Below are 26,381 nucleotides of genomic sequence, written 5' to 3'. Positions count from 1 at the left end.
AGTACAGCCCCGAGGCCCACGCTGCTAGCATCTGTGTGGATCAGAGTCTGTGCACGAGAGTTGAAATGACCAACGACAGGCGTGGTTTGCAAATGGCGCCGTAATTAATCAAATGCCTGCCCACGCGAACGGGACGTCCTCTCTTGTAAGATGAGTCAACGGTGCAGCAAGTCGGGAAAAGTTGACAATCAACCGCCGGTAATACGCGCATACGCCAAAAAAATGCCGGACCATTTTCTTGTCTGAAGGAGTGGGAATGTTGGAGACGGCAGTTGTTTCAGCAGGATCCGGGCGGACTCCGCGATGGCTGACGACAAGGCCCAGGAAAAGGAGCTCCTCATAACCAAAGTGGCAGTTCTCGGGCCGGCAGTTCTTAAAGCCTGTAGCACGGTCAAGAGGTGCTGGAGGTGTTCTTCGAACGTTGGCGGAAATACAACAACGTCGTGCAGGTATATCGAGCTCGTCTGCCATTTCAGGTTCGACAAAACAGCGTACATTGTTCTCTGAAATGTTGCCGGAGACGAACACAAACACAAATGAGCCTCTAACTCAAAGAACATCCGGCGCCACGAAATCTGTCTTCTCACGATCCCGCTCGTCAACTTCAATCGACTTGTAACCCACGGGCTCCTCGATGGCTAGATAACACCCTCCTGCAGCATTTCTTGGACTTGCTCAGCCATGGCTTCATGCTTCCGCAATAAGAGACGATATGGGTTTTGTTGAACCGGCCGGGTACTGTAGTACGTTATTAAGCGCTGCTTAGCTAGACGCGTCTGTTTGGCTGCCGGCTTAGATGAGAAACAGTCTCGGAACTGAAGCAGAAGGCCGATTAGGCTTTCCTTCTCGTTTTGCACCTGGGTTCATGTCGAGTACCAACTGGGGTGCGTGACAGGTGGACGTTTCGCTCTGGAGGGGAAGACAGTCGGGAGTTCTGGCGATGCCCTCGAAGTATGCGACTGCGGTGGCCTTGGCGATGTGTTGTCGTTCGGTCCCAAAATTCGTTAGGACATCTGCCAGTCCGTTGCGTAAGATTACGATTCCTCTCGCGAAGCAGAACCCCTGAGAGAGCACCAGCGCAGTGTTTTGTTGAGCTACGCCGTCAGCACTCCACCGGTCGTCACAAATAACGGTGACGAGGGCGCAGGATCGCGGAAGCACGGTCGCGTCGATGATGCGCAGGGCCGTTCTGCGTGGTTCAGTGTCGGCTGAAACTGTTCCAGGAGTCAGAAATGTTATCAGACGATCAGGGAGGGATATGATGGCACCATGCTGGAGCAAGAAGTCCATTCCAAGGATCAGGTCCTTGCAGCAGTTCGGCAGAATGAAGTTGAAAAAAACAGAGCTGGCAATGGTGACTCGAGCAGTGCTCCTTCCGACAGGCGTCATGAGGTGACCGCCAGCAGTAGGAACTTGAGATCCATGCCTTTCTGTTTTACCTTGCATAGGCGATGCGCGAGGTGCTTGCTTATTATTGAAATCTCCGTGCCTGAGCCGACTAAAGCAGTCCCTGGGTGCCCTTCAACGTGAATGCGGAGGTCGGCGCTACCAACTGCATAGGTGTCAGGGAAATTCGACAGCACAGAATCAGGCTGCGGCGGCATCGGGATCTCGGCACGGCGCTCAGGCGTAATTCGCGGGTCTTCGTAATATCCTCTTTAAGCAACATTCTCCTTTGAGGTCGCGGCTTTCAGTTTTCCCGGCGCAGGCTTGCAGACCGGCCCTGCAGTCCATCTGCGAAAGCGTGGCGCCTGGGCGACGTGATTCGCGCAGGAGACTCAGATCGTGGTGCGCGGGTAGAGGTAGTTTCATGGGCAGCAAGGTATTCCTGTATGGCGGAGCGGTTGGCCGCAGCGGGTGGTATGGCAAACGTCGCAAAGGTGGCAAGTCGGAACGGAGAGCCTCAGCATAGCTAATAGGGCGTGGCTCTGGCATAATGACAGGAGGAGGCGGCTGCACTGCTGCATGGCTCACCGCAAATGAGTCATTTCCAAGGCAGCGCTGCTGCAAGGCGCGCGCAATGGCGGTCGCTGCTTTGATGAAGTCAGCTATAGTCTGCGGGGGATTTCGGACAAAAACAGCGAAGAGCTGGTCCTTCACATCTTGTATCAGGTGGCAGAGCTTTGTGGCTTCCGCCATATCTGGGTCACCGCGCCGACAAAGACGGGGCAAGTCCTCTGCGAACACAGCAACGCTCTCATTTGGCTTTTGTAAACGAGCGTCCAGGAGGCGCAGTGCACTATCCTCGCTGTCTGTGCTAGCAAACGTGTCCCGGACATGCAGGCGGAAAATATCCCAGCTTTGGACATAGGCCACCCTGTTCTCGAATCAAGTCTAGGCTCCGTCTTCGATTGCGAAACACACGTTCCGCTGCTTCTGCGCAGGGCTCCACTGGTTGAAATCGGCGACCCGCTCACACTGGTCAGGCCTGTCTTCAGCGCCTTCAAAAGTGGCGCCATGGAAGCTGGCTGACACGCGGGGTTGCTGAAGCGTCAAGTGTGAAGCGCAGCCTGTGTCATGGTGGTATGCTCACCAGGTCGATGAGTGCGTGCCTCTTTGTGGAGGAGACCAAACTCTGTAACCAGCCCCAGGAGGCGACGGCTGCAGCAGTGACCGGGCGTGCAGACAAGCGATAGCTGGTCGGGACTCGATGAGCGGCTGTATGGCGGGGTCCTGGACATGAGACGTCGAGCCCGCAACCTCCACCAGTGTCCACTTCCACGTAGCAAAGGGTGGCAGTAGCGCCGCGTCTAGACGGTAGAAGAACGGCAACACCGAGAAGATGCGACAGCCCACAGACTCGGCCAGGGTGGAACGTCAACTACTTCAGAAGGGAACAGCGCGGCGCACGAGCTGCGTGCCTAGTGGCTATTGCTACCTAGTGGCTATTGCTGTAGACGCGACAATATCTAGAATGATTGCATAGCTACTATAGTTTTCTCAGTAGTTAGCAACAAAATTACAATAATGAAGGTTTTCATCAGGGACACCCGTTCTCGCTAATGCCTGTTGACAGGAGGTATTCACAGCCCTTGATTCAGTACAGGCCATTGCCTTGCGAAGTCACTAAGGAGATTAACTGATAAACATAATCAATGAGTTAGACAGGCGAAGCAGAACGGTGGGTCTAAAAGTGGACACACAGAAATCCGAAGTAATATTCAAATGTTTCGCAGGGAAACACCACTTCACAATAGGTAGCGAGGTACTGGAAGCGTTAACAAAATTCGTAGCCACGGCTGATCTGGATCATGAGGGGGAAATAAGTATAAGATAAGAATGGGGTGGAGGGCATATGGCAGGGTATTTCTGATCATCCATGGCAATTTACGAATGTACGTAAAGAGAAGGGAATATAAAAAGCTTACTCACCTAAGCGGGAGATAAGTGGGGACTAACGAAAAGCGTTCCGCTTAAGTTAAGGACAGCGCAACGAGCTATGGAAAGAAAAATGGGTAATATTGATAAACGAAGTGGGCAGAAAGGGTCTTTTGAGGTAGTGGAGTGGTTTCCAATCGAATGCTAGCGCAGGAAGGAAATTTAAATGTAGTTGAGCGGCACTACCCCCATTGGAAGATGCCATGCGCATTCTTATTGTCAAGCCTAAGGAAAGCTACTGCTAGTGCATTTCCTAGATGTTCTCAATGTGAATTTTGTTGGCCGATATGATTATTCCACACTGCATCGGCTGCATAGGAATTACATGGAATGAACTAAAGAGCATGACATTAACACACGAACACTCAGTGCAATCAGACCAAGACCAAAAAAGTTTCAGGTGCCATGTTTGTTTTATAGAAGAGTTCTTGGTAACTGGAGTGGGAATTACCTCCCGAATTTAGGAGGTTTTAATGTCCAGTTAGACAAAGTGCGTTCTTGATCTATGATATTTTCTTGGATTTGATGGCCAACGAGCCGCATGAACCATCTCCAGGAATTATGCACACGCAAGTATCCCCAGTAGCACAAGGTGGCGGGACCATGCGGGTCCGACATGGGCAATGAGGGCTGGTGGCTGCCCGCAGTAAACCCACAGGGGTCCCCCGTGGGTGCAGTGCTTGCACAAAACGCTGGGGTTGCCTACTTCGTGCCCGAATGGGACCCTCCTCGGCTAGGCATAGGCTTAAACAGACTGGGCAGCCCACCTAGGTCCCACCGCAGATACATGCGGGCTAGGATGCGGGCTCTATTATGGTGAAGCGCGGGCAAACCCCAAAAGGGGCTGCCCGTACACCACCATGAGGGAGCCGCAGTGTTTTTGTGTGGGCAAAGAGCTAGTATTCCCGCCTTCAGCCGACATGGGTCCCGCGTAGGAAATACAGGGGCTAAACTATGGGCTTCACAGTGGCGAAGCGTTTCAGGCATGCAGTTTGGGCTGTCTTAGTTAGCAACACCGGCGAAGGTCCCGCGTGGGCTGGTCATGGGCACATTTGCCATTCCGACGTCTTCACCGCCTGTATTCGAAATCGGGTATGAAAGGGGGTAAGAATGGGCTGCGTGCAGTTCGTGTGCATAAAAGATGGGGCTACATGACTGTGAAGTGCGGGCACGCCCAACAGGGGCTGCCCGTGCAGCGCCCTAACGGAACCAATTGGGCTGTAGGTGGGCTAACACCAGTATTCCCGCCTGTAGCCTAAATTGGTCCTGCATGGAAAATATATGGGCTAGGCATGGGCACAATCGCGATTCCAACATCTTCCCCGCCTGTATCGTACATATCTGGTAGAAAAGGCCTAAGCGTGAGCTGCGCAGTAGGAAGACATACAGTGTGTGCGGGCAAACGGCTAGTATTATATCCGCCAGCAGCCTTCGTAAATCCGGCGCAGACTACTCTGGGCTTCACAGTGCAGAAACATCATGCGCCATTAGCGAGTTGCCGGGCAAAACCTATCGACAGTCATGCGTACACTAGTTGTACACGGGAAGAGTTGACATTCTTGCATTTAGTCTGCCCCCCCATACATCATCAAGACACAAAATTCTTGATTTTTGTGCAGGCATTCTTTGCGCGTCGTCTTCGTCTAGTGATCGCACAATGATAACGCAACTTGGCCAAGCGCCATAGCGAGCTGCTCTTTGAACGTCGTAATAACAAAAGAACCAGCTTCTGAGATTTGTTGGTGCTTCTTTTGCGTTTATCGCTTTGTATTTTTTTCTGGTGTGCTGCGGTCGCCGCGGAGAAAGCTGCCAGGATAAGGTTTCTTGCTTGTTTCAGCGCACTTCAATTACGCCAGCACTTCAAGCGCTTTCGTCGTCTCCATGCAACATGTGGCGCATGGAATTCATGACTAGTTTATGAACATAGCGAGACTCCGGCGACTGCGCCAGAGGCTGCAAAAGGTTTGTTACTGTCGCGTTAATTGCAGCAGCTTTCTTAATGTCCGCTAGCAGCAGTCTGTAGCGACGCATCGATCAAGACACAAAATTCTTGATTTTTGTGCAGGCATTCTTTGCGCGTCGTCTTCGTCTAGTGATCGCACAATGATAACGCAACTTGGCCAAGCGCCATAGCGAGCTGCCCCACCCTTCACCCTATCAGGAAGAGATACTAATCACAAATCGCCGATTCACCCTATCAGGAAGAGATACTAATCACAAATCGCCGAGAACATTTCTATCGACGAACAAGAAAAGGTTAGCTAGCGAAAAGGTACCTCCTGTAGAAACGTCACACGAGTAACCTGTCTTTGCGCACTTTTTTTTTTCAAGTTTTTTTCTCCTCTCACCACCGCCTTCCCTGCTTTTCCGGTCCACTCAAAAAAAAAAAAAAACCTGCTCAACCCTGGTTTTTCTGTCTGCCTTTGTTCCTTCGCCGAGGGCTCCTCTGTGTCTGTCGTGTCCCTCCCAGCCCCCTTCCCCGAAATGGCGCGGAGGCACTCAACCTACAGCCCACTACGGAACATTTTAAGCCGCCCTCCCGACCACACTCCCCGCGACGCTCCATGAAGTGGAGAGGGGGCTCCGATTCTACTTGTTCACTGTGTCCGGTCGCTGCACCCCCGCCTTTCCTGCGTTTGTTTGGAACAGGTTTTTCATTCCTGCGGTTGGGTTGAGTGTCAAGGGATGAAGGTAGCTGCGAAAACACGCTGGCACTCGCTAGTCCTCGTTGAATTTGTGTTATACAGTTTTTTGTGCCTTTCCTCGTGTGGCTTGATCAATCCACGATCGAAGATGACATCGCCTTCGATGCGCACGTCTAGAGCAAGTATGGTGGAACCATGTCGTCCTTGTCTCAGTGTTGAATACTTTCGCTCCGAAAGACGTGAGTGGTGAACAGTGACATTTACTGACATTTGAGCGGTGGAGGCTACGGCGGAGAAGGCGGATTTTATGACGGCGACATCGTGCTGCTAGGACGTAAGTACGCATTTGAAATCACTCTGTTGTCTGAGTACTGCCAGCGTCTCAGTTATATGCTCGGCGTCAACAGAAACTTTCTAGTTGTTCAGTGTCTTTTTTGAACCAGCCAGTTCTAGATTGCACAGCGTAGAGAGAAAAAATACCGAAAAATTTTCTGTTACATACCGAAATTTCTTGTCCTTCATGGTAACAAGACTAAAATTAGTTTTGTGGTGTTTATTCTTTCTTTACACAGGCATATGGTGCATACGTGCGAGCGCAATCAGCAACGAGCGTCCTGAGGGGGAGCGGCTTAAGGCCCTGAACAAACATCACGCATCGCATCGATGCTGCGGAATGTGCCGTAAATAAAGGAGGATGACCAAGCAAGCATTGGAGTCGTCCGAGCAACCTGTTTACACCCCAGCAATGTTACGACACACATTTGAAACACAATATTGATTCAAATACGAAAGGCGTGAGGTGCATTCACGATACTGAGCATTGCCAATCGTCAGGGCCAGGCGTCATGAGACGCCTGGCTTGTCCGTGCCTTCTCTTTCGTCCTGTCTTCTTTTGCACGCATTATCTCTTTTTAAGTAATGTGACGTACACCTTCCGCTGCGTGAGATTCTCGGTAGCTTCTTTTCGTCTTTTTTTATTTTTCTTATTTCTTTGCGATTACCAATCCACAATCACTTTACCGATAACGATCGTCGATTACAATCCCAATTATTTATTACCTATGATCAATCCTTATCTAGCTTACAGAGCACGGCATACTACGCCACTTTTACACATACACACCATTTGTTCCAGTACACTGAAGCACCATAACACCCCTTTTCATTCCGTCCAATTTCTGACGCGTAATTTGCTTATTAATATTTGTCTGGCTCCGCGGTGGCTCAATGGCTACGGCTCTCGGCTGCTGACCCGAAAGACGCGGGTTCGATCCCGGCCGCGGCGGCCGAATTTCGATGAAGCCGAAATTCTAGAGGCCCGTGTACTGTGCGATGTCTTTGCACGTTAAAGAACCCCAGGTGGTCGAAATTTCCGAAGCCCTTCACTACATCGTCCCTCATAGCCTGAGTCGCTTTGGGACGTTAAGCCCCCATACACGACACCAATATTTTTTTCACTACTGTCAGACCAGAACACATCCCAAACACAGGTTACTAAGCCGTACACCCGACCACGCGTTCAATGGGTGTCGCTCAAACACGCCTGAAGTAATTACCCTTCCTGGCCTACGGGATAAACAACAAACAAAAACCTTCGTGGCATATGCGTTACTTGCCCACCTGGCGCAGTGGGGCTATTTTCTTTTTCTATTTACAGGAATTTGGGGTTTTTTCCGATGGGCGAAGCCGCGATTTCACCTGAACGAGCTCCTTACGCTGTCGCTTAAAGGTGCACTGAAGAGGATTGTGAACTTGTCTTTTTGCCGCGGGAACTCGATCTACACGTTCCTAGCATTCTTAGAAACTGCAACTTATTGCCCTGTATTGCCGATTTCCCTAATTAAATCGAATTAACGTCCGGCTCCCGCCCTTTTTTTGAATTCTGCCTCGTACGATGGGCGGAGTCGACCAACGCGTGAAGTTCCTTTCAGCCAGCTCCGTGGAGGCTTTGCTTTCGCTTTATTTTGTTTTTTAGGTTTCCATGAATAAATAGTTTCATTCGCAGATAATATAGCCGCAAAATAAGCCCGCAGAAATAAAAATACGCGCGGACTATTTGCTACTACGGACTACTACGTATTACTCCGCCGATGGCAGAGCGGCAAGCCGCCACGGGACTGGGTGAAAGGCACTCCACGCGTTGGTCGACTCCGCCCACCGTACGAGGCAGAATTCAAAAAAAAAGGGCGGGAGCCGGCCGTTAATTCGATTTAATTTGGGAAATCAGCCATACAGGGCAATAAGTCGCAGTTTCTAAGAATGCTAGAAACGTGTAGATCGAGTTCCCGCGGCAAAAAGACGAGTTCAGATTCCTCTTCAGTGCACCTTTAATACCTGCGACTGTCCAATACTAGACCTTTCCCGGAATGCATCACAGCTCGCGTTTCATGTTCAATGGGAAAAAGATAGCGCGCACCGAGGTGTCTCTAACAAGGAGAAGAAATTAGGAGGGGGAGCCATCACCCAAGGAAAGCCGGTTGAGAAGCAAAAGTGGACTGTTTTGAATGCGGATGAGGTCCAGATTGGGCTAATTAGTGTATATTCATAATGATTGTTTAACAGCGCGAACACACCAAGTCCAAGAAAGAGAGAGGACACCTCTTTGTCCTGTCTCTTTCTTGGTCTATGTGTGTTTGCCTGTGGGCCGAACTTGGGCTAGCCCACGTGGGCCGGACTTGGGCTAGCCCATGTGGGCCGGACTTGGGCTAGCCCACGTTGGCCGGACTTGGGCTTGCCCATGTGGGCCGGACTTGGGCTAGCCCGTGCGGGTCCCCGCTGCACTGCCGCCTAAGCCCCCCTAGAGGTCGCCTCTAAGAAGCCCATTACTGCCCCTATGGGTCCCACAAAGGACCGAGGAAAGGCCCCTGTATCGTTTTTATGCATGCAGACCATAGGGGTCCCCTGCTGGTCCTATGTAGCAAGCCCACTGGGCTGCCCCTGTGGGTCCCGCGCGATGCCGAGTTGCAAATCCCGCACATATCCCACATCGGGCCCCCATGGGCTGCCCGTGTGGGGCCCACGAGGGCCCACAATTCCGAGCCCCGTTTGTGCTACTGGGGGTACGTTGTTTGCCGAGTTGGTGACTGAACATTATCAGCGAACACAGCGCAAAAGCTTGGAACAATAGAGAACAGTGATATACAAGGGCGCTGACTAACAGCTGGATCAATTTACTGCGCGAATGCATAAACACATATGATTGCTTGCTTAGTGCCTTCGTTTTTCGTGTTAACTACACATTGCCAGTAGCGGTTACTGCAGTACAGAGAGCAGGAAGATGGTGGAAAGGGCTTCCAAAGAAAACTATTTGGGCCTACTTGCGTCCGCAAAGCCCTGAATGAGTCGGCGTAGCAACAAGCGTGCTCGGCGGTTGTCGACCCGAATGCCCGCCGCAAGAAGTGCAAACTTACTAGAACATTCTGGAGCAACGTAGAACCAGCTCCGCCTGGATGCGATCAATCGAGATAAATCGGCGTGCTGGCTGCTTTTAAGAATGAACAAACACTACAAAGATTCGCTCTATAGACTTGAGCTCACTGAAGAAATCAATCCAGTTGCTTGTCAGCGCTCGCGTATATCTGTACTGTTGTGTCGTTCCGTTTTGGCTATATTTTTTCGTAACTTGAACATGGACAAAAACAGTAATGACCTGTGCTTTGCGCTGCTCCAGCTTTTTGGATATGTTAATTTGCTATCTGAATTGAGCAATGTCTGGTGCATACCTTGTGAAAGTTATTTCAGCAATAAAAACTAGCTTAAAGGGCTCCAGGCCACTTCTTCAAGGCGAAGTTGAACGGGCGTAGTTCTAAGCATTCAAACCCCGGTTGCTACTTTTGGCATTAATATTGCGCACCGCGCACTGTGGTGACGTAAGGTGCTGAACTCTAGTGTGGCTATTCCACCTGCTGCTTCACCTTTCCATTATGGTACAGCAGGGGCCATAAGGCGTATTTCTATTCTGATATTTATCGGCAAGTACGTTTGCAATCTAATGAAGAACACTTATCTTCTTACCATCTCGAGGAATGTCTCAGTAGTCTCTACACCGTACCACGCTCCCTGACATTTCAAGCGGTCAGTCTCAACAGGTTTTCTTCTGGCACATGTCTAAAAAAAAGAAAGTTACTCTCGTGAGATAATTTCTTAGTTCCCAAAATATCTGCACACCAACATTGTGTTTCAAAGGTCAATTACCGGACACGAGAAGAAAGTTAGCCAATGTAGCAGCAGTTCGTTCCTCTTGCTTGAACACGAATAAGAAAACCAACTTTGATATGGATAATCTCAGTTTAACATTTTACCGACAACTGTGTGAGTGCAATAAAATTTGATAAAACACCAAAATATGCGTATTGCTATAGGACTAACGATTCGTTTGTTTATTCGAAATTAGCATGCAAGGAAATTATAGCATTACGGTATTGGCATAAAGCCCAGGCATGCAAAAATCGCTGAAATTCCTTTTCGCGCGCATATATCATAATCGTGCTTATAACATTTCCAAGTACTTGCCTCGTGCGCATCAGCCTCCACATTATACTTCTTACAGCGCCCATCGCCGGTAGAATTGAATCCACCCAGAGCAGCGATGCCAGCTGTCGTTGTGATACCTACTGATGCTGACAGCTTGTTCTGTACTAAAACCGCTCTTTCCTGGAAAAAAAGAAAGGTATTCGGGTAAAAGAAAAACGACTACCACGGCAGTAATGATGTAACTATCAGGTCACAGATTAAGCCGTAATAAAAGAAATTCGGCAATTCATTGTAAATGACACTATGCCAGCCATAAATTTTCAATGCTTGCTAAGAAACACTTGACGACTTACAGTCGCTAACTTTCTCCGAACGAAAGCCGTCGATGTTAGATGGACTTTGGTGATTCCACTATTTTCCGAAATGACTGACATGAAACATTCCGCACAATTTGTTCCTTACTTTTTTGATGGATGTTTCCGTGCAATTTTAACGACATAAAGGTTGCCAACTGCGGGGAAGTAAAACTATACCTTAATTGGTCCAGTTTCCATTTTTGCATCGTTGCACCCTTTGCATCTCAGGAAGAACACTAGCGCTTATATGAATAAGCTCCGCTTAACATTTTCCCGTTTTGATACATCAATAACTGAACATAGGAATAGCGCAACGCATGAGCTCATCCTGTGTTCTCCTGCGTGGGGTAGTGGACACTTGACTAAGGGGCTTAGGGAAAGTGCTCTGCATGGGCTCCGCAAAAACCCCATTATAATTGAGTGCAACCATTGATCGGCAAATAACCTTTACTAGCAGTGAAAATCTCACGTCGCCAGGACTACGTAGAGACCAAGAAGCTGCTAAGCGGATGCTTTGTCATTTCACTAGTCATTCACAGCGTCTGCCACTGCGCTAGCCCTAACGCCCAGTGCGACGCACGCTACCGATGGGCCGGCACCGCCAGCCCTAACCACCCCATGGCCTCTAGTCATGGAGCTTTCACCACAATGACCAGACAGAGAATTCTCAATGAGGCCTCGTGGCGCATAGCTGAACAGCTCGAAGAGGCGAGGGACATGACACTCGTAGCCGCGGACGGCAACATGACGACGACTCTAGGCTAAACTAGTCAGGCTACGATGCATACTCTGTGTCCCGCCGCCTCGCCTAGCGATCCGAAGACCTAGCCAAACAAGCACGACTACGTTAAACTGCCCAAGGGACGATTCAAAGTCGTTATAAACCACAGTCTCAGGGCGACTGCCTTTAAATTAAGCGACCGCATTCAAGCCTGGTGAAGGAAGAGAAATTGTGCCCATCGGTAACATGCTCGTCGTGGTTAATGACACGACATGATTCGTTCCCCTAACGGTGCTAAGGTGGAGGCGCTAAATCGGGTATGAAATCTATGAACTCAGCGCATACTGCTCATCATTGGAGCAGTATGCGAGCAGTGGAACATGGTATCTTTCCGGCAACACATTGCTCTCGTGATCAACATAAGTGTTGCCACCCAACAGTCAAGGCTGTCGACGCGATGATGCTGGGCCAGTCGCAGACGGCGATGGTCACTTTCAACTCGAGGGCTCAACTTTTTAATACGGTCGTCACTATGAGGGGAAGGTGTGCCCCTATCTGCCGACCAAGGAGTTATAGTTCTAATACCCAAGTCATCGAATCGATGTTTTCCGAGAACCAAAGCCCTGCCGTAGTGTGTAAACTCACGAACAAAGAAGGACATGCACGCGGCCCCTTTAAGTGTGAGTGATGTGGCGAAGCTCATGAAAATGGGGAGATCGGCAGAAATAAAGACAGAGCTAATAGGCTGCCAAGAAGATTCGGCAAACGGTGAGCCGGTTCAGAAGTACATCCCCACTGCTCTTAACCGAACAATACTAGCCAAAAGGCTGCACAGACCTCTCTCTGAAATTAGCAAAGCGAGAGTCAAGAGACTACCTTTGATAGAAAAAGAGCAAGTGCTGCATACAGGAACGCAAATGAGTGACGTTGACACACACCTGCCCTTGCACAAGGTGCCTCGAACACGCTTCGTAGCATGAGTCTCATGCAGTACATGAGCAAATCGGGCCTTTGCGACGTTTACCTCGTCAACATGTACTCAATCCCCAACTCAAGCCCACGTAGCAATAACTGAACATGGGAATAGCGCCACGCATGAGCTTGTTGAGGGTTTTCGGGGTCGCAGCGGAGCACCAGAGAGACGACCAGCGTGGCAGGCTTCTAGTTCCGAACTGCGCGTGCCGGGCGTGCGCTCCGACCACGCGCTGTCGTTCTTTATTTTCTTCTGTCGCGGGAACGCCGATCTCAGCGCCTGCGCTTTATAGCGTCGCCGGGCGCTACAAGCTCATCCGCAGCTCATCCAACTGCAGCTTAGTGTCACACAATGTCGGCAGAAAACGAAAACATCATACTGGCTACAGAACATTCCACAATAAATTGTGCACGAAGGGTCCTTGAGTTCCCGAACTAATTATGGTGATCAAATGCTTCAGTACAGAGGCGTACAATGCAGGCATACAAATTCTCTGTCAAGCTCTGCCACAATTCAGGATGGTCATGAAATGTTACGTCTAGTCATTATGTTCCACCACTTGCAGTACATTTTGCTTTACATTATTAATATTTTTACCTTATATACATTTTTTTGCAATGTACCTATTTTTATCTGCTACCCTGTGAAAGTACTTTATAAAGTGGGCCCTCCGCTTCTTTTGTTGGTATGAGAGTTGAACGTTCCCCAAGCTGCTTGCATGCCCTTTTTGCATCGGCTTTCTTAATCCGTGGGGAACAAATGAATGAAATAGTTTCGAAGGCGGTCTTGACGTACAGAACAGCCACCATCGTCATTAGCATCCGATCAGAAACGAGAAACCCCCCCCCCCCCCCCCCTAATGCCCTGATGAAAGTTTCGACAAAAGCCGAGGTATCGAGTTAATAATTGTGGGTGACTAACGCCGTGCACAAAAACTGGTGGTACCAGACTGCTTCGGCGAAGTCTGAATACATACGACTACACTCTTCTGGATGCAAAGCATCAGACATTGACGGTTATGGATGGCGACCCGACTGACAGACAAAATAGCAGTACTAGGCATGGGGCTAGGCATGAGGCTAGGCAAAAAAAGAAGCTTGCAAAATGATTGTGTGGATCAGTGAACAAGACGCTACACAGTATATTAACAGCGCTCATCCCGTGTTTCATCTTCAGTCTAGCATGCCGGAAATTAACTAATAAAGTTGCCATTAGAAAGGCGTACAAACTGGCACTAGGGTTACCCCTATGGGCTGCGAACAGTAAGTCTGACTATCTGGGAATCCACTGCACCTCAAGAACATCCCGATAAAAGACTATCCGCAAGATTTATCAAACCACAATCATATTCATGGTTAGACCCCTACCCAGGATGCCAGAGCTAAAAACCATCGCTATAAATCACCAAACCTGCAAAAAAAAGCTTTAAATCTACCCGCCGAGTTTGGTGCAGTGAGGTGACAGCAGCCACGGTCACTAGCAGGGCAAGCCAGTGTACCGGACAACTTTAGCAACAAAATGCATCATGAAAGCAGCAGAGGTGAATAGCACATGCAATCCCAGAAACCTCCATGAGGCAGTTACTGAGTAGTAACTCAAGACGCCGTGTGCCGTGCCTTCCGAGGCAATTAGTAACCCTCATAGCAAACAAGTTCCTGTCCGCCCAGCCAGCTTAAAGAAAGAGACCCAGATAGGCAACGCACGATTGTTTGTGTCAACGAGAGTGGGGTAGTGGGCGACACTGGAGTAGACACCGGTGTCGGCGGTTACACTCGCAGGAGGACAGACACACCAATAGAGCCCAACGCAACACCAGAAACATGCATGGGAATTGTCCAGCAGCGCAGGAAATCGTGTAGGAACTAAGAACCACATGGCAGCCTAAGCCGAGAGCAAGCCAGAAAACTTGGGTGCCTAAAAAGCAACACATATAAAAACAGAGTGTTGAGGATTTGCGGGGTCGCTGCGGAGCACCAGAGAGAGACGACCAGCGTGGCAGGCTTCTAGTTCCGAACTGCCCGTGCCGGGCGTGCGCTCCGAGCACGCGCTGTACATCTTTATTTTCTTCTACCGCGGGAACGCCGATCTCAGCGCCGGCGCTTTATAGCGTCGCCGGGCGCTACAGGGCCCCCCGGCTAGACGGAACGTCGAAATATACGCGCCGACAGTGCAGAGATGGAGTAGCCACGGCAGGCAAGCAGGCAGCTGGAGTAACAGTGTCCCCACGGGGTCGCTGCAAGGTCCGGTAAGTTCATGTCAGGAGCCGGGAAGAGCTGTCGGGTGGAGTGCACGGGCTCAGGTGGACGAGCCTGGCTGCTGCGCAACGGGCGAATGAAGCAGGGTGCCGGACTGACAATGGACATGAGGGCAGGGAAGACCATGGTCGGGCCGTCACCGTTTGCAGTGCTGCCCGCGGACACAAGCGTCGTCGGTGCTGGAACATTGCAGCTGATGTCGATGGGGATCCGACGCGCCGTGTACGCGGTCACAGGCACAGGAGCGGCCGAAACGGCTCCATGGAGTGACAGAAGCTGTGGTGGGACCGTCGGCACAACGGTGACAGCCGTGACGATGCCGGAGCAAGTTGCGGGGCTCAATCCCAGGTGCTTGGGGGAAACGGGAGTGACAGTCCGGAGCGACTGGCCAGTGCTGATGCGCGTGTGGGCATGGTCGGCTGTGGGTGGCCGCAAGAAGGTTGTCGCAGTGACAGGCCGTGGAGCTGAGACGGCTACATCAGACGGCTGGTTAACTGCAACAGACACAGCTGGTGGATGGACAGTTGCTGCACTGCTCGGTGCAGGTAGCTCTACCATTCGTTGCTGAAGGTTGCTCAAGTCAGGCACCAAACAGACGCTTGCTGCGACAGTGTCGAGCTTCCAGGATCAGACACCGAGAAGTGGTTGACAGTACAAAGGGCTTGGGGTGCGGCCTCTTGGGCAGGCGATGTGGCCGCCGGGGTAGTGGGGCTGGTATGTGGCATAAGCTGCGGTGGCGGCAATCTCACTTCGCCTTTAGCACGATCGTTCAGGTCAGTGACTGACGGCTTCAGCGCAATGAGCGATGAGGCGGCAGGTAAGCGTTCGGCTGGCAGCGATGCTACGCAGTAGGGTGCAGAAGTTTGCGGAGTGGGGCACTCGTCGAGGAAGAGCTCGACTGACGGCGGCACTATTGCAGATAAGAGAAGTTGCTCACCGGGCTGTGCCGTAGATGCTGTATCGTCCGTACGGGAGGCGGTATGGCCGGAGGCGCTGAACAGGGTGGCGCGAGGCGCATCTGTCGCCGAGTTCGCTGACGTGGCAAACTGCGGTGGGACAGGCACCTCAACGAGCTGCTGAGGGAATGACTGCGGACTTCGGGCCGTGGAGTCGTCGCACAGTGCTCCTAGCGTGTCCGGAGTAGCAGGATGTGCTGTCGGAAGCGATGCGGTAGCGTCTGGTGCGGTCGGTGCTAAAGAAGCTGGGCCGGAGACGCTGGACTGGAGTGGCGGCGAAGCGGCGAGGGACTGCTGAGGCGGGCCGGGTTCTGATGGAGGCTTCGTGGGCGCGATCGAGGCCGGTTCAAGGCCAGAGTCTGGCGCCGGCGAAAACGGGTCCGCTGCGTCGTAGAGCGGCGGCGGAACATAGCAGGCGCCGAAGTTAGCCAAGACGGCCGCACGCAGCTCATCGTATGGTCGGCAGCCGAAGGCAGAGTAGGTGAGCCGACGCAGGAGATCGGGCGGGAGGATGTCGCAAAGGACTGCGTGTTTGAACGGCTGGATGGTAATGCCGTTCAGGTACATCGCAGCCTCCAGTTGGGCGAACCACCCGCCGACGCCTGCAGGCCGGAACGCTGGGAGCGGCGGGTCTAAACTTGGGTGCTGCCAGTACGCCATGCTGGGACGCCGCTGGGATAAAAGGCACGGTTCGCCGGGTCACCACTGTTGAGGATTTGCGGGGTCGCAGCGGAACACCAGAGAGAGACGACCAGCGTGGCAGGCTTCTAGTTCCGAACTGCCGTGCCGGGCGTGCGCTCCGAGCACGCGCTGTCCATCTTTATTTTCTTCTACCGCGAGAACGCCGATCTCAGCGCCGGCGCTTTATAGCGTCGCCGGGCGCTACAAGAGCACTATTCCTTAAGACATGGGCCACATGATAAACAGCGAAGGTGTCCACTGCGGAGACACTGCTACGTTGTACCGCTCAAAATGAGGATGCAGGTATAGCCCATAATGCCTAAAATACTTTAGTGTTGAGCAGTAGGAGAACCTAGGAGACTCAGACCCGAAGCGTAAGCTAAAGCAAATACAACAAACCAGAGCCGCCGCTGATGCCAGCGGACTCCTGGGACAAGGAATGCAAGCTACCACTCTTACTAACTTCTTCCTAAGCTACTATCCTAACTGCAACATGGCAGCCTAAGCAGAGAGGAAGCTACAACACATGTGTGCCCAGAGACCAGCACGTATATAACACATGCGTGTCCAGAGACCAGCGCGTATATAAACAGTAATACACCACAAGACTTGGCCGACACGTTAAAATAGCGAATCAATATCATGCGAATGTGTCTTTCGCACTATTTTTGATGTCTCAGCCAGTACACCAGCTGTGCTGACTTGCACTGGAGTATTGCTTTGGGTGCATGTTTTAGAAATGTATGATAAGTATATTGCTACATTTGTACTCCTTTCATTTTAGCACTTGCCTCACTGCCTTCATTTCTTTCCCTGGTCGATTGCCTAAAACCAGGACCTGCTATACGAAAGCACCAATGTTATAATAATACCTCTATAGCACATAAGAACTGAGCTTTCATAAAAGCAATATTTCTCATGTTTAATCGGTACAGGGACCTCACTAAAAGAGTGCCATCCCTTCGCAGGCCTCGCCGATAGGTGCATAAATGTTGGCACGGTGAACATTACGCGTATTTACAGAGTTCTTGGCCGGAACACATATTTCGGGTTTGTTTTGTGCCGTAGCGTTGTGTTCTTTGGATTTGAGGTCCGTGGCCGCCAGACTTCAATTAGAGGACTAGTAACATCATAGCCAGCAAATCGCTTTTTTTACAGCGTTCTTACCACGCCGAGGGCAGATACCATTGCTTAAAACGGGGATGGTATGTGTGCTTAATTTCTTTCACAAGCTGTTTCATGTCTAGGAGCACGATGTATTGGCACTATCGATGCATGGTTTGGTTTTAGGTTTGGTTTTATGGGGTTTAACGTCCCAAAGCGACTATAGCTATGAAGACGCCGTAGTGGAGGGCTCCGGAAATTTCGACTACCTGGTGTTCTTTCCGGAGCCCTCCACTACGGCTACGGCGTCTCTCATAGCCTTAGTCGCTTTGGGACGTTAAACCCCATAAAACCAAACCTAAAACCAAACCATGCTTCGATAGTGCCGATACATCGTGCCCCTAGACATGAAACAGCTTGTGAAAGAAATTAAGCACACTAAAAAAACATGCATGAAAACGTAGTTCCATGCGCACATGACTGAAAAGTATTTTGCGTTTAGAATGTTTTTCGCAGAGAAATAATTACTGAAAATAATTGGAGTATTGCCTTGGTTAGATGTTTCCAAAATGTGTGGCGAATATCATTAATTATGTGTTATTTGCAATTTGTATCAATCTTGTTTTCGTAATGTAGACGCTGCAAGGCAGATCCCAAATGCCTGCCCTACACGGAAAATTTTGCGATATATGCGGCGTCTGCGAAGTTTTACTTACCAAATATTTTTCTTCATACCACAGACCTTTTTTCATGCATTGTCCAGTTACTTTTCGTAATCCAACGATGAGTCCAACTCTGGGGACAATAAAAAAATATTAAGAATTTTAATGAGAACTTTAAACTCATGCGAAATAAATTTCAAATGATGCCGCCATTTCAAACAGAGATCAACTGATAAAATTCGGATAGGCTCCTCGGCATATTATGTATCAATCTTAACGCATTGTCATGCATCAATCCAAACCTCTGGTTTGGTTGGTTTCAGAAGGGATGCATTAAGAGACACGGGTAGTAAATATTTATGCAAGAAAAATATTTTTATCTCGAGTTTAATATCTGTATTTGTCCAAAAGGGAACTACTTTTTATGAGGGAGCCGGAATCCAAATTTTTCAGTAGGCTGAGTACACAGATGGGGTATCCTTATGCTGCCCCCCGCCCCCCCTTGAAGAAAACAGGTGAGAGTGCTTTACAGTTCGCTAATATCCTGAGGTAGGTAATGTGCACTGCTTTTGCCACGCGGTCCGTAGCCCTCCAATTTCTGCTGTATTACTGCGCGCTCATTGTTCAGGAAACAAGTCTAGTATCATTGCCACATACCCATCCACATTTCAAAGCACAAGGAAGAGCCAGCTACTGTGCAGTGGAGGTGACGTTCAAAAGGGGTCGTGTGCTGTGCGCTTAAGCAACACCAAGCTATGGAAATTAAGCCACAGCTTCCGCTATCAGCTCTGTCACAATCCTTGTGCACCTTTAGGATGGCAATTTCTTTATACAACCACCATCTGAAGCACCATATGTGAAGCCTTGTGACGGTCTTCACAATAACAATAATGCTTCAAGTTCAACCTCTGGGCCTCATAGCGTCTGCACACTAAGGTTTGTGGGAGTCACCCGTATTTAAGTCTACGAAGCATTACCTCCATCATGCGTTAAGCTTTAATTCTTATAGAAATCAGGAGTTAAGTTCATAGATGGCATTATATTGCGTCCCAAAGAGCTCGTAGGACTACAGCACATGAAAAAATTCAGGGGGGCACTTTGTTGACCTAATGTGCAGTGAGGAGAAATCCTTTAGCGCGGTGTTGCTGCATGTGTCACTGATGTATGGTTAAGGTGTCAAGTACACAACTGTTTGGGAATCCTAAATGCTGGAGACATTGCAGGGCGTTTTGGAGGCATCCGTCTGATTCGACGCCTTTCTTCCAACATTCTCCAGCGTCCTAGACAAGGAGAACTGCTTATACATTGGCAGGGGGTAGCGCAGCGATTAGCAAGCTCGGCTGCGGAACGGAATGATGGTGCTTCTAATTCCATCCTGCATAAAGATATTTTTTCTAGTCCGACTAGAAAAAAGCGTGACATTTCTGCTAAAAACCTGTCGACAACGATGCGGCTTTAAAGGCTTTCGCCCTAAAACATGCATCGCTTCCGATCGTGTGTGGCCCCTGTATTACCCTCTGTTTATCAGGGACGACCTGAGAAGCCTTTCCAAGTGCGCAGCAGTCCAGGACCAAAATTTTTCACCAAGTTCAAGACAACGTATTGGTGTGCCCACCCACACATGATCAGTGGGCTGGAGTGTGGTTAAGAAGTACTTGCAGCTGGGCTTGCTGGTGCATATTTGTGAAAGACATGAGAGCGCAAAATGGCCACACGGACGAGTAAGGGAACAGGACGGTTGTTTCTATGCGGTTTCTAGTGGGGTTGTTTCTAATCTGTGCACTAAGTTGAACGTCCTTAGCGAAAAAAGGCTGTTCCAGAGACGCATTTCGAACGTATTGTATTAATTTCATATTATTGTGTATTCGTTGTCCCTGTGATTTAATTCCAATATGAATTTTTCCTAAGTACGCTAGCAGTAATATTTTGGGCGCCGTGGTGGCTCAGTGGTTATGGTGCTCGGCTACTGACCCAAAAGATTCGGGTTCGATCCCGGCCGCGGCGGCTAGAATTTCTTTGGAGGAAAAATTCTAGAGGCCCGTGTACTGTGCGATGTCAGTGCACGTTAAAGAACCCCAGGTGGTCGAAATTTCCGGAGCCCTCCACTACGGCGTCTCTCAAAGCCTGAGCCGCTTTGGGACGTTAAACCCCATAAACCATAAAGCAGTAATATTTTGAAGTTCTTTACAAATATGTGAAACATAACTTTCGCCTGCTTTGTATACTTATTATACATCATAATATACAGAAAGTACATGAAATCAGATACATGGCATTAAGAATGTACAAAAATATGTGTTAAATACATTACTATAAAAATGCACGATATATATATATGAATTCATTAAAAAAAATATATTCACTTCGGCTTAAAAAACGTCGGCTAGTCGGCTGCACTGAATGCATTGTAATGATCAATGTTGTCAACAGCTGAACTATAACGAATAAGCAGGTCATAAGCGATAAGCATAAGGAGCCCATTTCTGAGAAAACGCGGAGTTGTCGATCAAGAAGATTGTGACATCACAAGGTCACGTGACAGAGCTTGGACGGGAATGATTTCTACACACAGCAAATGCCCACTAAAACTGACGTCAACCAATCTAAACATGATATTTGGGTGACCTTGTTACACCCCACTAGAGACGACACTTCACCCTGCCCGGTGAGACTGTGGGCCCCCGAATTACCGCACAAGAGGCGGACTGGTCGCGTCAGAATCTGAGGGCAATCTTGTACCGAATTGCTAATGGTAACTTGCTTCAGGGATCGATCAGGAGTCGAAGTATCAATGAATACATGGGTGTCTATGGAAGCCGGTTGGCCTTGCCAGTCGGGGCTCTTTCATTGGCATGTTGGGGCTTGGAAGCGCCTAAGGTGCCCCTGCCTGTATAATTCTGTCATGTTCAGCACACGTTGTGAATAAGTGGCGATTGCCTTTTTTGCTGAAAGTTACCATAAACGGAAGCTCGACAGAAAAGAGTTCTGACTGCTCCCCGAAACATGATTTCGAGGACTGGATTGTTCTAAGGTAGCTGAAAGTGTGCGGCAAAAATGTTTAAGCGAACTGCCCATTCTTTGGAATTGGGGTGTATTTTGGACATATTTTGTATTTACGAAAGTACACTTTTAATACATTTCCGACGTGCAAACTCGATTTCCCAAAAGGCAACTTCCAGCAATTTGCCACTACAGTGCGTCCCTGCTATGATGATAACGATGATAAAGACGCACTCGGAGCATGCTTTAAGTGAGGTATTTCTGGCAGATTTGAAGAATATATTTTGAATACCAAGCATAAAATTTCAAGAACATATTTCTTGCATATTTTGGTGCATTTATGAATAGAAAATATGCTTAAAAGGCAATATAAGTATCCTACCATGTATTCCAAGTCCACGTAACACATGAATGAGTCTGAGGCCTTGTTTTCGATGTAACGCACATTCCAATGGACTATGTGTGGTCCGACATTTGTGCGTCACTACACTCAAACCATCTATTTTTAACGCGGCACACAAAGTGTTATTCTGTGGGCGTCGTATTTTATGACATCTTAGGTTGTACCGATTGGCTCGAACCCAGAAGCAGCGGTTTCAAGCCAATAGACACGTGGGCAGTCGAGGTCTTCATTTCTATAAAACACAAAGCGATCAAACTTGGATTTTGCCAGTTTGGCGTCTGAAATTTGTGGACATACTTTGCAACGGGTTTTTCCGCATGGGTGGCATCCACCTCGGATAGCGTTCTTCTTTGTTTTCGTATTGACATGCATGTCTCAAGTTTTTGTCCCTGCGGTACACCACTCGGAGCGGTTCATTGAATATTAGTTTGGTTTGGTTTATGGGGTTTAACGTCCAAAAGCGACTAAGGCTATGAGAGACGCCGTAGTGAATGGCTCCGAAAATTTCGACCACCTGTGGTGACAACCTATTACTGTCTGATTAAGTTAAAATGACGGCTTAGATGTTTACCGTGGGATCCGTTGCGGAGTAGGCAAGGATTAGGTTTGTTTTGATAACTTTTTTCACCTTTTCTGCCAAGATGGAAGAACGGTCTAGGTTGCGAGCGCGTTGAATAGCGTCATCGACTATTTCCCCCGTGTATTTCTGTTGTGACAAAGCGGACTTGAGAGTCCCCATAGCACATATTATTCGGTATCTGTGCGCCTGAGAATATGAAATACTTGTTTTGCAGTGCTTCGGGTGGCTACTGTGGAAAGGGAGATGTTGTATAGGGTAGTCGAAAGGCAGTTACTGTCTACCGATATTACCACGTCCAGAAAAGTAATCTTTGAGTCGAAGATACAGAGGGTAAACCTGATGGAGGGATGCAGGGTATTAACTTAGTCCAACAGGCTCGCTTCATCATGTTGCCATACAAAAAAGATGTCGTCTAGGAAAGGCTTGTAGAAAAGTTTTTTTGGCTGCTCCTCAAGGAAGGGAATTTCTACTGACGCCATAAAGGTGCTGGCATAGCTAGGTGCCATTGTTTGTGCCCATCGCAGTACCGCTTGTTTGGCGGTAGTGCTCGCCATCAAAGTCGAAATTGTTGGAATTATCTTTTCCGTGCCATTTTCATTTCCATTTTTCTGCATATCCCTTGAAGGAGGGCAGAAAGTTGGGCAAGTTCGTAAACATTCATGATGGGTTCCAAAGCGCGACAAGACGGAGACGAAAGGAAGAAACACACACGACAAGTGCTTACTAGCAACTAAAAACGTTTATTGCAACGCTGGGAATAAATAGGGGTCACGGAAAACAAAGAGCTAAAATATAACAAGACAGAAAAAGAGATTAGCCGTTACTATCTAAAAACGCTCGTTCCTTCTCAGAGAGCAAAATTGAAGGCTCACTGACACAGCCCCTTGTCTTAGCAATATGATATGCTTCTATGATTTCCCTAGTCTTCTGGTCGTGATGCGAAAAGATCACTGTCGTTTGATCCAATAGGGCTTGGCAGGACTTATCTTTTTCCCAGTGCTTACGCACATGACTTGCCAGGTGCGTACCTGTGCCACTTCCTAAAGCCCGGCGATGTTCTGCGAGGCGCGTGTTAATGCATCGACCAGTTTGGCCGATATACACAGCCCCACATGACACGGGAATCATGTACACCACGTTCCTTTTGCATGTGACATAGGGGTTTTCGTGCCTGATTGCACATATTTTACGCGCACCAGCGTTTTGCTGCCCGTTACGGTGTCGATGTGGTTTTTTCAGCACCAAATAAGCTGAGCAGGATTTGTCGTGCGGTAGAAGAGAAGGCCTCAAAGCAAAACGCTGGTGCGCGTAAAATATGTGCAATCAGGCACGAAAACCCCTATGTCACATGCAAAAGGAACGTGGTGTACATGATTCCCATGTCATGTGGGGCTGTGTATATCGGCCAAACTGGTCGATGCATTAACACGCGCCTCGCAGAACATCGCCGGGCTTTAGGAAGTGGCACAGGTACGCACCTGGCAAGTCATGTGCGTAAGCACTGGGAAAAAGATAAGTCCTGCCAAGCCCTTTTGGATCAAACGACAGTGATCTTTTCGCATCACGACCAGAAGACTAGGGAAATCATAGAAGCCTATCATATTGCTAAGACAAGGGGCTGTGTCAGTGAGCCTTCAATTTTGCTCTCTGAGACGGAACGAGCGTTTTTAGATAGTAACGGCTAATCTCTTTTCTGTCTTGTTATATTTTAGCTCTTATGTTTTCCGTGACCCCTATTTATTCCCAGCGTTGCAATAAACGTTTTTAGTTGCTAGTAAGCGCTTGTTGTGTGTGTTTCTTCCTTTCGTGTCCGTCTTGTCGCGCTTTGAAACCCATCATGCATATCCCTTGTCATTTGTTATTTACTTACACCAGCATCGACTTAACTCCAAAATCTCAGAATGAATTAACCTGCGCGTGCATGCAAGTCTCGAAACCACATGCACTGCGCCAAGATTTATCAAATTACGGTCACCATGTGATATTTGTTTGGCGCCACATTTCATCAATAGTTTCTGTGTTTATGTGTTAATATTTTATGTGCTATATATGTTCTTTAAATATTTTTTGTGTTAATACTTTCTGCTCTTCCCTCCTATTGTTTTGTTCCCCCAAATTCGTCTTTGCCTTCCTATTGCGCGCTCGGGATAGTTCGGTATTTTACCCGACTGATGCTGCTTTTTCATGGGAAGCGCACCGCGGGCCACGGGTTGAAACAGTCGTGTATTTATGGGAAGAAGGGCGCCAGATTTCCTGGAAGAAAAGCCCGACAGGAGAGCAAAGCGAAGAAATGAAGCAAAAATACGCAGATGGAACCGTCGCAGGCTGCCGTTGCGGCGGTTAACAAGTGAGTATTGGTCGTCTCTCGAACATGTCTGCCGCAAGCGTCTCAGGATACCTGAAACGGGGTGCCCACTCGGACCCAGCGGCATCCTGTGTTCGTATGTGTGTGTGTGGGGAAGGGGAAGGAGTGAGAGGGTGACGCATGAGAGCTATCGTGCTGTCTACTATACTGTCCCTTGCCCTCATTCTCTAGTTTGTTTCGAGGGCAGAGATTATAGCTCCTCGCTTGTTCTGTGTTACTGACGAAACCGATTCATTCTAAGCCTGCCCTGACGAAGGGAATATCATTCCCTATATCTTTTTGCAGTTACCACATCCCAGCGCACATTCCCATCTGCTGGCCCAGTACTTCAAACATCAGTCTTTTCTTCGCTGAAACAACGTTATTTCAATGTCAATGCGATCACTTTAAACGCAGGAAAGCTTTGCAGCAGGGCACCATTAACGTCGCCAGCGCTCGAGAGTGTTAGGCCAGTATCCACGCTTTCACTTTTTGCTCTTGAAACGTTCTGTTGGAACATGTCCCGATATTAAGGACTGTCATAAGCAAACAGCATTAAAAGCAATTTAAAATGACCACTTCAATGAGAACCCACCTTTGCATGACTACGCCTGACTACGCCTGACTACGCCTGACTACGCCCTGACTACGCCAAATTCACCCTGACTATGCCAAATTCAACGAATGCATTCTATGGATCTCTTCAGCTTTTACATTAATTTCTGAATGCGAAAATTCTAATGTGTGCTGAAAATTTTTTACAAGCGTAGAAGGCCGATAGATGCATTCTGACTTCATTCCGTGATGCGAAGATGCGGTGTGTGTATCCAGAAGTGCGCACCGATTTATGTAACTCCCGTGAGTATAATCTTCACCAAATATAGGGCGCCTAAATGTGAAACTGACGAGACAAGACACTGGGCAAGCATTTCTTTAGTAGGGAGCAGCGTCGTCATCGAACACATGGCCGAGATTGATTCTCTTTCTTTGGCGGAGGTTATAAGAAGCTTTGGAACAAAACCAGTAAAAAGCTGAACAGACGGCAATCAGGATACCTCAGCTACAGTTAGAGAATACTCCTGAAGACAACCTAGTACCACGAGCTTGTGTGCTCGATGAGTGCCGTCGACTTTTTCCTGAAAAACACTTTCCCAGTAAAGCGTGCCAGTATAATTATATCCTGAATTGGGCTTGTAAACAGGAAAAAATAGGTCGACTCCTCACGCATTTACTAGATATCGAAGAATGAATAAATCAAGCTGTGTCGTTCTCGCTGCCTACGAAAGCGACACAGGCTTTCAGCTTTCAAAACGAATAGCTGAATGCCTCTCAAGACTACGCAGTGAAGTGTAGATATTTTGCTCACCTTTGGAAAATAGCTGACGATGCTTGATTTAGAATTTTTTCTTCAATGCTTACAATTTCCATTCCGATTAATATTTTGTCCTTCTTGACGCCTTTCAAGCTTGTTAGGAAAGCCTGCGAGGAATTGAATTTCTTCTGAGTGAATATGCAACAAACACCACATCACGCCATCACATCACAACACGCCAGCTGTGACCACGTGATTCATAACGCTAAGTACATGTCATGAAGATCTATAGCTATAAGTGAAAACGCTTCCCCACTTTATCGCGGTCGAGACCAGCAGTAAAGCTCTCAATGCGCCGAATCAAATTAGGTATTGCTAGGCCCAAACAGTCCCAATGGCATCGTTGCATGAGGCATAGCTTCAAGAGACGAAGCAGTGAGGGCCATGGAATGATGCTGTGCGAACAAATGAAGTGGCCACCAGTGAGGGCCGATGCTTGGGACTAGGAACGGGAGATGCTGGCGTCCTTTTTTGAGAT

The 26,381-nt window shown here is 48.7% G+C and overlaps 1 protein-coding gene across 1 annotated transcript in view; it reads right to left on the bottom strand.

The window, feature by feature from the left end:
• Positions 1-2,334: 2,334 nt before the first annotated feature.
• The window catches only part of LOC149336128 (uncharacterized), a 99,540-nt gene continuing 75,493 nt past the window's right edge, over positions 2,335-26,381 (bottom strand). Inside the window, exons 14-17 of the mRNA XM_089554081.1 lie at positions 25,898-26,010; positions 18,259-18,337; positions 10,536-10,676; positions 2,335-2,484 (exon numbers count right to left, since the gene is read on the bottom strand). Of these exons, the coding sequence (XP_089410207.1) occupies positions 2,335-2,484; positions 10,536-10,676; positions 18,259-18,337; positions 25,898-26,010 (483 nt within the window). The remainder of the gene's footprint in view (positions 2,485-10,535; positions 10,677-18,258; positions 18,338-25,897; positions 26,011-26,381) is intronic.

Source organism: Amblyomma mixtum, chromosome 7 (genome assembly GCF_055824585.1).
Source record: "Amblyomma mixtum isolate Tamu chromosome 7, ASM5582458v1, whole genome shotgun sequence".
Taxonomy (NCBI): domain Eukaryota; kingdom Metazoa; phylum Arthropoda; class Arachnida; order Ixodida; family Ixodidae; genus Amblyomma; species Amblyomma mixtum.
Note: the sequence above shows the minus strand (reverse complement) of the source record. Positions and strands in the feature narration are given on the sequence as shown.